This window comes from Aedes albopictus, chromosome 2 (genome assembly GCF_035046485.1).
Source record: "Aedes albopictus strain Foshan chromosome 2, AalbF5, whole genome shotgun sequence".
In the NCBI taxonomy this organism is placed as follows: Eukaryota; Metazoa; Arthropoda; class Insecta; order Diptera; family Culicidae; genus Aedes; species Aedes albopictus.
Window position 1 is genome coordinate 168,839,087 of NC_085137.1, and position 12,382 is coordinate 168,851,468.

General features: G+C 36.1%; 1 protein-coding gene across 1 annotated transcript in view; it reads right to left on the bottom strand.

The window, feature by feature from the left end:
• LOC109398676 (netrin receptor unc-5) overlaps positions 1-12,382 on the bottom strand; it is a 611,474-nt gene that overhangs the window by 426,926 nt on the left and 172,166 nt on the right. Inside the window, exon 6 of the mRNA XM_062850694.1 lies at positions 5,892-6,062. Coding sequence (XP_062706678.1) covers positions 5,892-6,062 — 171 coding nt within the window. The remainder of the gene's footprint in view (positions 1-5,891; positions 6,063-12,382) is intronic.

Below are 12,382 nucleotides of genomic sequence, written 5' to 3' on the forward strand. Positions count from 1 at the left end.
AAACCGAGCATACCAACCATGGTTGAGCCAGCGGTAGCAACGTTAAAACAATTCAGCTCCTTAAGATTTTAGGATCTTAAAACGAATTCCCGAGAAAATCCTCGAAGCAGTTCTGGAACTATTTTCGAAAGGAATCCTGAGAAGAACCCCGAACGAATCTCTGGAGAAAATCTAGAATAAATCAAGAGAAAGTGCCACAGAAGTAATCCTGGGAGAAATTCCAAAAGTTTTACTGGAAGAATCCTGGAGAAATCCAGGCAAGAACCTCCCAAAGAATCCCGGGTGGAATCCCTGAAGGAAAACTAAGAGTAACTGCAAAAGTAAATCTGATAAGAATCAGTGAAGAAATCCTGGGATGAATTTTGGAAAGAATCTCAGAGGAAACCTCTGTAAGAATCTCGAGAAAAATTTCCGAAGAAACGTAAAGAATGCCGAGAGGGGTCCCTGGAAGAATTCTTCCCTGATAGAATTCCCTGGATAAATTTCTGGCGTAAGCCGAGGAAAAATTTCTGAAGAAATCCCGGGAGAAACTCCTGAAGGCATTCCGGGAAAATCCTGAAATAAATCGCTGCAGGTACCCCAGTATCTCGGAAAAATTCAGCAGGGAGGGAACCGAGGTGGAATCCTTAATGGGATTTCAGAAGGCATTCTGGTAGAAATCCCTGAAAAAAAGGCAATCCCTGAAAGATTTCTGGAGAAATCTCTGAAAGAATCCCGGAATGAACTAGAAGAATCTCTGGAAGAAAACTTGAAATAATGAAAGTAAGGATCTTGAACAAAATGTTGGAAGAAATGCTAGGAGAAATCCTGAGACGAATAATAAGATACAGCTGGGTAAGAATCATAGAAGAAATCCATGAAGAAATATTGGGAGAAATCGCTGAATATTATCATAGATAAATCTCTTCAGAAGGCTTTGTGCCAAGATATTCACAAAATCAATTACATCAGAGCCGTCAGGCGCGTTAATTTCTAACTAGAAACTAGTCGAGTCAAGTACAAGACACTGAAGACGACCTTACAGTTGAGGTTGAAATACGTATCTGTCAAAGGATGCACATTTTTAGTGAAACTAAAAGGAACAGTGCTTAACACGATTTTCTTTTTACTTAGAAACTTCTCCCAACATGTTTCTTTTGTGCACTTAAACGGTTTTATTGAAAGCGTCATCTTTAAACCATTATTGAGTCCAAACATTAGGAACAAATGCTTATACCACCTCAGTGCAGTGCCACCGGTTCGAAGAATTTCTTACTAATAAGCTTGTAACGAGACAAACCGAGCATCTCAACTGTATAGTATCGAACCATCATTTGGACGAGTTACAGATGTTACAGTGTTGGTTTGAACCGGAGAATTCTCCATTAGCACTTTCACTAAAACCAGTATTCAGTGTCTAGACGCCATGATAGAGTTCGGCGCAGTGGTAAAACAAATTATTGTAAACTACACCCTGACCATCTACCCACAAATAGCCAACACAAGCTCAAATTCACCAAACCCCACAGCCCTACGCCAAGCAACCGGCGATACAAACGTAGCGGTATCCCTATAACCTCCCTGAAGAAGACCCAAACCAAGGGTCGAAACGTCGGATGAAATAGTATCACCCCGCTTATAACTTATCCGGACCGAAAAGCCAACCAAAGAGGGATAATTCTGTCAATCCGTCGGTCGTTTCCACAATCAGTTCTACTGTTTATTGTAATCCCCTGAATTCCCCTGAAATACAAAAGTAAAAGTTACAAATGGAACCAAATCGTTTCAAGCTGGTTATCAGACTAAGTTTGGTCAGTTATATTTGTCGAAAACACCTAAAGAAAACTGTTAAATTTATTTTCACAAGGAAACGTTCCTGAACTATTGATGAGTTTTCACTGAAATTTATAGAAAATGGATTGTATATGTATTCAGAAGGTGGGATAAATGTTCTATTGTACATTATCACTGATTTTTTTTCCTCAAAACAATATATATTTATAGTTGTATGGGAATTTTCAGACTAGGCAATAAATTTCGGAATGTTCTACTTTCCTCCTTTATTTAAGCTGCTAGTACACAGGTTCAAATACTTGTCCAAAAAGAAACCAATGCTCAAACATCTTGTTTGACTCGATCGAATTTTCATTAGTGTCAAACTGATGTTGTTTCTTGAGTTCTTTCCTTGTCAAATATTTGACCCTGTGTACTACTGGCCGTATAAACACATCTGTGTATGATATCCTCATAACATGTTACAAACCACAGTTGACAGTTCATCTGCATATTTTTTCTGGAATTCATATTTTTAAGGTTTTTGTTAAATTATTGCAAGGAATCAATCAAATCGATTACATAAATTATGTGGGATAGGAATTTACTTCGTCATATGCACCAATTCCCATCGTATTAGATGGAAAATAGCCAATTCTTAGAGATATTCCAAGTGACCTTCGTCAATGACTCATCAGATGGAAGCCAAACGATGTATACTTTAAGCACTGAAAATTGAATAATTACACATAATTTCACCTTCCAATTTCACTCTTCTTACGACTTCACATTTTTTTTTTTCGTTTTGCGTATTCCGAAGACAGCCGCACCAAAGCAGCAGCTAGCTGAATTGTTCATCGTCCATCACCGTTCCGCCAGATGCACTTAATGAGCTAACCGTCAATTTAAGAGCTCTGTGACATTTCAAAATTTGATTTCACTGCTCTAGATTGCAGCAAAAGCTGCTCAATTATTGAAATCAAATGCTTTTCTACGTCGGTTAATTGTAAGCAAACAGCTGTCTTCGTCCTTGGAAAGAAGCAAGCAAATGTGTGCGTGGAATTTCTGCACACGAAACATCTTTTTTGACAACCACATACAAAGATTTCTTCGTTGCACTGTTATAGCATATTATGATCTAGTGGACAAAAATATTAACCGGAATATTTTGGTCCTTTTTCTAAATCTACAACCATCTTAATTTAAAAGCTAACTCAATCGTTCTTTGAACACATGATTCGATTCAGATTGCGAAGGATTTGATCGACTTTTCAATACATGTACAGTTAATATAAAGTGACCAGATATATTTTGCTCAAATGCGGGACAACATGTTAATCATTAAAACTTACGTTAGTTTTTTGCAGTAAGGACTAAATTTTGGGTCTGGTTTTCGATGTATAATGGAACATTTTTTTAATTTAATACTTACAAAGCGGCGAAGCCGAAATTTTTTTTAGTCAGAAAAGGTTTTAATCTAAAAATTTGTTCCACAAATTTGGATTTTTAGAGAGGCATAGCCGAAACCCCCTCCTCAGGAGTAAATGTTGCAGCATTACGCGGGAAACAACACCATTGCACCAATTTCGAAACATCCCAAAAATATCAGAAGTTTCAGATTTTTCGAAATTCACAGCTTATGATCAGGCAGGAAGGACTTTGAAATGACGAAAACTTTATAAAATACATTAAACAAATTGCAATGGGATTGATTTTTTACAAGGAAAATCAAAAAAGCATAATATGTATAATATCTTAAGCAGAATTCTATAAATCAACTTCTTTTTTTTCAATCAGCTAAGAAAGATAGAAGTTTATTTTAAAAATGAATTGCCTAATTGTGTAAATCCGGGACGTTTCCGGGACGCTTGTAAATGCGGGACAGGCTGCTTGAATCCGGGACTGTCCCGCACAATCCGGGACGTCTGGTCACTTTAAGTTAATAATAACTTTTGACCATCCTATGAACGATAGTGTCACGTGGAAGGTATGACGAGAATAAGACTCATATTGTGCCCAAAATAGGCGTAAATAGAATTCGAGGGAAAATTCTACAATCTTATTCAAAAGAAAGGAAAGATATTTTACAATAAATTCTTAAAAGATGTGAGAGTTAATTTGTGAATTAGTAATTGAAACCAAATTAGCCATTAGGCTTTGTCGAGGAGCAAGAACAAACTCGATCATGACTGGTCGGTCCTAAGTATTACGGGAATTATATAACCGTTACACCCACAAAATCTGGCATAAAATTTGAAAGATTTCCTTTTAGACAAGTGCCCCATGTTGCCTTTAAACGATACCTACGATATGCTGGCAGCCTGCAACATAAAACTGTTTACAAGGAACACACAATGAAGCGTTGCAGCCGGAAGTGGGATACGATGAAAGGAAGCATGTATGCCTCTCTAGTTTGAACAAAAAAAATCCAGAAAGGATCGATATCGATTGAGAGGGAGCGATAAAATGCGGGACAGTGTAGTGTAACGTGCAAATACCTACTTTACAATTTGCAGCTCAGCTGATGATGTTTGAACAAGAAGACCGTTTCTGCTCGTTAATGTGTGAGTGAATGAAAACGTGTTTACCATGCAAACTTGATGTGCCAGCTCGGGTGGAGGTATCGCATTACTTTGCATAATTAACAGGAATGGTAGCACCTATGTAGTTAGGAAAGGGATCCTGCTGCTTCAGATGAGATGAGAGCGATTGGAATAGATTCGGATCGCAGGATGCTGTTTAGATCCATTGAAATGAATCCGCCTAATTGAATTAGAAAGTGACTATTCTGATGGCTTTAATCCTAGCTGTAGCTCCAATCGTGGTATTGATTGAGCAAACCGATTTCATTGACCGTAATTTAAGCCGTTTTACAGCTTTTTCGTGTCTCATCACGAATACGCTCGAACATGCAAATGACATAAAAAAGAATCCACATGGTTCAGCTGCGCTCTCTCAGCAGCAGCATAAAAATTGGTGCTCTTCTTGAGTATATTCTAGCGCATATCAGAATTGTAGCCAGTTCTCACTTGTTCTATGGTAGCACATATGCGTAGATCCATACATTGTGTAATTTTATGATTGCCATCAGTAATTGAATTTTGTCGCTCCGGAAACAAAGTGGTGTTCGAAAGTGGTGCCTCGTGTTGGGACGGCGGACACTGACTGTGACACCACCGCACCCCGATGCCATGGGGGATGCTGGTGAAAGCAATGAATAAGGTTTTGGAATCAGTGTGAATCGACGTTGGGGATACTTTGCAATGTGCTTGGTTGTCGTAATGTTGGGTTTCAAATGGGAAAGAGCGTTGAGTAGGAAAATTATTCCAGTTTTCATCATTTGAAGCGATGTAATACGTGAATCTTCATGCAAATCTTGGTTGTCTGAAATAGTTTGTTTTTATCCATCGATGAAGATATTAAATGCAGTGATATGAAATCATGGCGAAACATTACAATACCATTGAATTAGACGACAAAACCGTTAGAAGTAGTCAGAAAGCTCAATTCTTGCGGCGAGAAGCAGGTGAAATTACTGCAAAACGGATTACGTGGGATACAACAATGGATTGAAGAATGCGTGCGTAGTGCTAGTGAGTGTGAGTTGTATCCCCATTAGTCTGAAAAGTGGATGAGATGAATTCAATTACCAGCTTTGCTTCGAGACGAAAACACTGTAATGGATGCGATGGGTGGTAAGTAACCAACACACTCCAAGCCAAGCGCCAGCAGCCACCAGCGGTGGCATGTGGCGCTCTCAAAGACAATGTGGTTAAATTTGCATAAACATAGTTTGCATTCAGTGCGAAATGGATCGCAGCCAGTTTGCAGATGGGTAGGTGAGTGGCTCTAGAAGGGCGGCCCCCTCCAGGAATGGGTGTTTGAAGAGCAAATAAATACTACACTCTATGGGGCACACTAGAAGTGCCAAAACCATGACGTGATGGAAGGTTGTTTAAATAGTACCGAACACTCCGAACACAACAGCATCAGCACAGGTTCAGTACAAAAAGCTTTTCGATGTTATCTCCTGGGAGCATTTGTCACGTCTTGAAGCATTTGGTTGCTGTCGTCGTCGTCGTAGTCGCCGTACCTGTTCTCGTCTGACTATTGCAGTTGGAAGCTAAAGTCCCTCTTACCTGTGCACGGCAGACAGTCCGGAGTGGTTTCGGTGTTGTGGCCGACGCAGGGAGCTCCACTGTTCAGTGGCTGTGGATTGTTGCATACTCGGGTTCGTTTCTGACCTTGCTTCGGGTGACCGGGACATTTACAATCGGTCCAGGGACCCCACGAACCCCAACCTCCGTCAACTGAAATGGAAAGAAGAGGAAGAAATTTATAATGAAAACGTGTTCGCAGTAAATCATCGCCATAATCTTGGATTTATTTAAAACTGCCTTAAATGAACAACATAATCTTCTGCCTAGTACAAGCTGAATTTCGTTAGCCCTATGAAGACGGACGAGACTGAAAATGTTCCCATTGTCGTAAAACACATGTCATCGGTTAATCCCTTCGTAGTATCGCAGGTCGTTCCAATAGGGCTGATAACCAGAATACTGCATCAATGTTGTTTGTATGCCATTCCTCTGTTAGATGAGGAGATCGACGTTAAATGAGCTGAGTTTAGAAAGTAATGAAGTTGGATGAGAGTTTTCAAATCAAATATTTAAAAGTGAGCGCTCACTTAAAAATGTGCATCTACACTAGAACTCTTTTGTCACAAATGTCGCAAATGGAGGATAACGTGTCTCTGGAGCCTGCCTTCTGATGGTACACGCAGAAAAATAACGCATGGTTGATTTTCAAACTGAGCATTTACTTATTCCAAAGTTATATTTCTTTGTTCAAACTTGGAGTTTATTGGTCAAAACAATCAATTCCCATCATTCCATAAAATGTTAAAAACTTCATTTGTTTTAACAAAATGGGGACCACAAACATGGCCTGGAAGCACTCACACATCTTTAAAATTCTCACTCCAACATCGCCACAACGAAGAAAGTGTTTCAAATCCATCACTCCAACTTCCAAGTGCAGTTTTGGCCGTGATGGATAACGCGCAGGTACTCAAAACAGTATCCACAAAATGTTGGTCGGTTTCGGCTTCTTGTCTTTTTTTATTCATTCTCGCTACCATCCGCTTTCCGAGTGTCTAATAATAGATTTCCAAGCTGCCGTCACCAACACAATCACATTCCAGCTTTGTTAGTCACAAAAGTACAGTCGTTTAAATCAATTTGTTATTTTATGTTGAAACTACCAAATCTCTGTTTGTTCTAACAAACTGTCACAAATTTCGTCAAATGAAAACATTTGTATTATCAAACAATGCAACAATTCAGTTTAAACTAGGAATCAGTTTGTCGCTATAGCAAACTGAAAAATCGGTTGATTTGAACTACACAGGGAAAAATTTCAACTCAGAGGCTGAGTTGGCCTTACTCAGAAATCGAAAAATCCTTTGTTTTCTTACTCAATTTCGGCTAAACACTTTTAACGGAAACTGAGTAACTGGAAGTTGGAAGGCCAACTCAGTCATTGAGTAGAAATTTTTCTCGGTGTAGAATTTAATTATGTTTACAATTTGTTTATCTGCGTGTATATCACTTACCCCAACTTCTATGTCTCGAAACAGTGGGAACAGTATTTTTCAACTTCATATAGGGTGACTTTGAGTATTAACAGTAGGTTTTTCTCTTCGTCATGAGAGGTTTTTCCTGGCAAAATTTCTTGAAACTTGGTTGTATAATTTGAGTTTAACAGGTTTCAAAACAATCCGCATGACGAAGAGAACAAAATTTCCGAAAATACGTAAATTCCCCTATCTCAGTCGTTTTTCATACGATTTCCAAAATTTTAGAAACTTTGAATTTTCTCAGCTTTCTATATACATGTGAAATATAACGATTGCATCATAGTAATAGCTGTTATATTTTTGAGAACTCGCAAACTCGGAGCAAGTACTTAAAGCAGTTTTTTTTATTATACCCAACATACTCCCACACATATTTTGATGTTGAATTAACCGTATTGATGAAGCAAAATATTGCACAGAAATAGAGATAGTCAATCTGAAGACTCTAATTTTTTTTTACAAAATTACGAATAATACACGAGTTTTGTATTTTAGGTTTAAAATTTCATTAATCGCTACGCTGAGGATTGTTGCTTGAAGACAATTACGAGCAATGAATATTGAAAAAAAAACGACACCTTCAGAAATTAACGTGTGATACAGGAAACTTGTATTTTTGGATCGAACTCAAAATTCACCACGAAAGCCCTTTTTTTGCCTGAAAATAATCATCTGTACATAACAATAATCTTCCAGAAAAATTGTGAATATTGTATAAATACTATATTAATTGTTATATGCCAGAAAAATTGTGAAAATTGTATCAATACTATATAATGTTATATAACAATAAAAATATTATTGTTATATAACAATAATGTTTTTTTAATCCATGTAATATAGAAATTTTGTATGTCAGGTAAAGATTATGGAAATCTGTAGGGTATTTTCAAAGTTTTGTCAAATTTCGTGGCATTTCGCGGGATTTCTTACATTTCGCGACCATGACCCGATTTCGCGGATTTCACGGCTTCCGCAAAATTGCGAATTTCCATGGCCCCTACTCATCGCCAACGTTTCGATCCAGATGTTGAGATCTTCTTCAGGGGTTGAAATAAATCAATTTGTCTGTTCCTTTGTACACCTTATGGTTGATTGTCGCGTTTTTGATTTGGCACTGCACAAATCTCATGTATTGCCAGCACCCTCGTATGTAGTGGAGGTATACACTGGCAGCCACGAAACTTGCCATCACTGCCAGAGCATACAGCTGATCAAGCATAAATTTAATGTTGTACATGTTTAATTGAAATTTACTTTGTGAGAGATTCATTAAAAATATTTAAAATTGGTTGGAAATTAAAAAAAGATATGGCTCTTGAAGTGAAAACACCTTTTCATTACTCGAAAATTCAAATTTATGGCTCTATATCTCAATATTTTTGGCTCAAACTCAGAGGTTTCTCCTTTTATGTCATTTGAATCCGGAAGAAGTTACGAATTCCAGGTTTCAAAAACTTTTCAAAAATAAGCCACAGCCTATTCTACACTCAACATTCATATCAAAGTCCTGAATATCTATCTAACAGTTCCCATATTATACACAATCTCTTAAACTATTGTAAAAACTTGTTTTGACAATAAATAATCAACACTAATTAAGAAGAACTTGAAAGTATTATTTTGGGTAGAACACAAAATTGAATTATTAATTGCTTGAAAATCTCAAGAAAAGTTCTTTTAACTTGTTTGACCATTTCTTAGGAAATTCCCTTTCTCTAGTAATTCCTTCAACAAAAATCTCAGCAATTTCTTCCGAAATTGTTTTCAATTCGTTATGCAATATATTTGGGAATTGGTCCAGTAATTCCTTTGGGATAAAAACGTATAGTGGAATATTGTGGCAGGAAAATCTATCAGTAACGAAAATTTGAAAGGCAATGACCATGAAAATTTCACTAGCAATTTCTTCAAAACATTTTTGGCACATCTTAAAAAAAAGAAATTGCTTCAGAAATTCTTTTAGGAGTTTTCTTTTTAATTTGTTTGGCAATTTTATGTTCTAGAATTTACCCAGCATTCCAGCAATTCTTTCGACAATCTCTTTGGGAATTTACTCGGCAGTACCTCTGGAGATTTCTTCGCTTTTTTGGAAATTCCTTTTGACATTTTTTCAGGCATTTTTTTATGTTAACCCTTTGGGAAATTTCATCATCAATACCTTTCGAAACACCGCTAGCAATTGCTTTGACAAATTTTTAGAATTTTTTTTTGAAAAGGAATTTTAAAAAATTCTTCTGTAAATTACTTCTGGTATTCCTGTGAATTCTTTAGGCAAGTCGTGTGCATTCTTTAGATAATTTTCTCGTGAATTCTTCAATTATGCTTTTGGAAATTTATGCAGCAGTTTCTTTGAGAATGGCTTTCTTCCTCAGCTATTCTTTTAAAACTTTCCCAGAGTAATATCTTTGATGTTTTTTTTTTTCAAAATTTGTTTTGAAAAATTCTTTGGTAATTCCTGTGAGAATTCTTTAAGAAATTCCTTGAGTAATACTTTGAGGAGTTCTCGAGCAATTCATTAAGGCTTTCATCTGATATTGTTTTGAAAAAACGTTTGGTTCTTCCTTTGGAAACTCTTCGATTGATTCCTTTTGGAATTTTCTCCGCAATTCCTTCAGCATATTCTTTAAAATGTCCTTCATAAATTTCTTTGTAAATTATTGGAGCGATTCCAAGCAACAGCATCAAAATTAAGGAAAATTTTTAATTCATGATTTTCTATTGAACTGAAACTTTGCACAGTTTTTCAGTTCCATCTAAATCGCCATTTTTCGACATCAAATTTTTATTTAGAGCCACGGCTAACTTTTCAAAAGGGTGTATGTGAAAATGGTTCAAAAATATTCAAAAATATGCACAGCAAAAACGGATTGTTCGATTGTTATGAATTTTTCAGCAAAGTTAGATAGCTAAATGGTGATTTCTAAGAAAATATACACTGTGAAAAAAAATCTATTTTATCATTGAAAAACATCATTTTTGTCACAAAAACTCAAATATCTCAAAACCCTATATTTTTACCAACTTCAATTTTTTAGGGAAAACGGTCCATTGTATTAGCAATCTACCATAAAAATTTGGTGATGGTAAACTAATAAACAAAAAAGTTATAACATTTCAAAAATTTCACAATTTTTACATTTAGTAAAAAAAATTTTTCTGTGTAAATTATTTCGGCCGGAAATCGCGATTTGATGCTGATTTTATTGTTCAGCAAAGTTAGATAACTAAATGGCGATTCCTAAGAAAATATACACTGTGAAAAAAATCTTTTTTAACATTAAAAAATATCATTTTTGTCACAAAAACTCAAATATCTCAAAACCCTATCTTTTTACCAACGTAATTTTTTAGAGAAAACGGTCCATTGTATTAGCAATCTACCATGAAAATAAACAAAAAAGTTATGACAATTCAAACATTTCACAATTTTCACATTTAGTAATAATTTTTTTTAGTGTAAATTATTTCGGCCGGAAATTTAAGTTTGATGCTGATTTTATTGTTAATGGCCTTGCGTGAGTAAAACAAGTTGTTTTTATTATATATTATATATACATATAATATAATATACTATGTACCGTAATGTTCCGATTTTATCACGCCCTCCGCGCATTAGTCGTTTGTTCATTAATTTGCTGTTACATTTGAGGACAAGTGTTTTCCCTCTTCTTCAAGATGAATGTTGAAAGCGTGTTTTGCAACGTTAAAAATATTGAAATGGGTATAGATGTTGAAGAATATTACAGGGCATTTTTGAAAAGGGGCGTAATTAAATTGTTTAAACAGATGTCGCTGATGGCAATTTCTCAGTTGTTGTCGTTTTCGAACTTCCTGCGCCCTGCTTTACCGATGATATACAGATGGCTCGTTTGTCAAATTCTAGACGGCAGGACGTGCAAATGCGTAATTTTGTACACAATGTGGACATTTGGGCATAACCAGTCTCTTTCAGTTTATCTATGGTGCTTTCGGTGAGATTTCGTAACTCTTTTGAACATTTTTTTCATCAAACGGTCTACAAGAGAGCGTTGAGTTGAAGACCTTTGAGAAAGCGACTGTTCATCTTGTTCGTTAGATTATAATAAACAAAATCACTTATTAATTTTAACTTACTTGTTTGGTGTTGGTTGCTGAAGAAAAAAAATACTATACAATTTTTAATATTCATAGCGGTAGTATTTTTTTGTTTTTTTCGTGAGCATTGTCAGGTATGTATACAGACAAACAAACGTAACACTGGCGAAATTTTCATTGACCACGCCTTCAACGATCATTTTGAATCTTGGTTGTGGCTTTCATAACAAGAAGAGCGCCCATCGTTTTTCTTTGCGTTTGACGTTTCACACTAGCGCCTTCTGATGACGATATTGCACAACGCAGTGTTTCGTGAAACATTTCCACCAGGTGGTGATAGTGTGAACTGGGCGATGAATTTTCACTAAAATTGTTCTAGGCGTTTCGTCTGTTTGTCTGTGGTATGTACCTCTTATGCATTTGTTGTTGTTGAAGTTCCGATCATAAAGTCTGTTCTCTACACACTTAATTTTGATTACCGAGTTCGGTAATTTTTTGACGAGATTAAAACTGCTGAGCACCGAATTCGTTCAGCAAAAATGCATTGTTTACCTTTTCCATACGATTTTGACAGTTGTTTTACTGAGCCTCAGTAAAATCGATTACCGAAACTACCGAGATCGTACTGCTGTTATAATCTCGTCAAAAAAGTACCGAACAGACAATTCAGAAATAAGTGTGTAAGAGGGATTTTTTTTGCGGATAAACTAGACGTATACGCGTATAAAAAAACTTTTATTATACAGCTTTTGTCTTAAAAATAAATTCAATTCCATTTTTCTTATAATCAACAGCTTTTCAACACTATCAAGGGATTTTTTCACCAGTCACGTACAATAAAAAGTATGACAATCTCAATATTTTTGATCACAACACTGGATCGCGTCTAAGTTTCAAATAGATACTATAGTAATT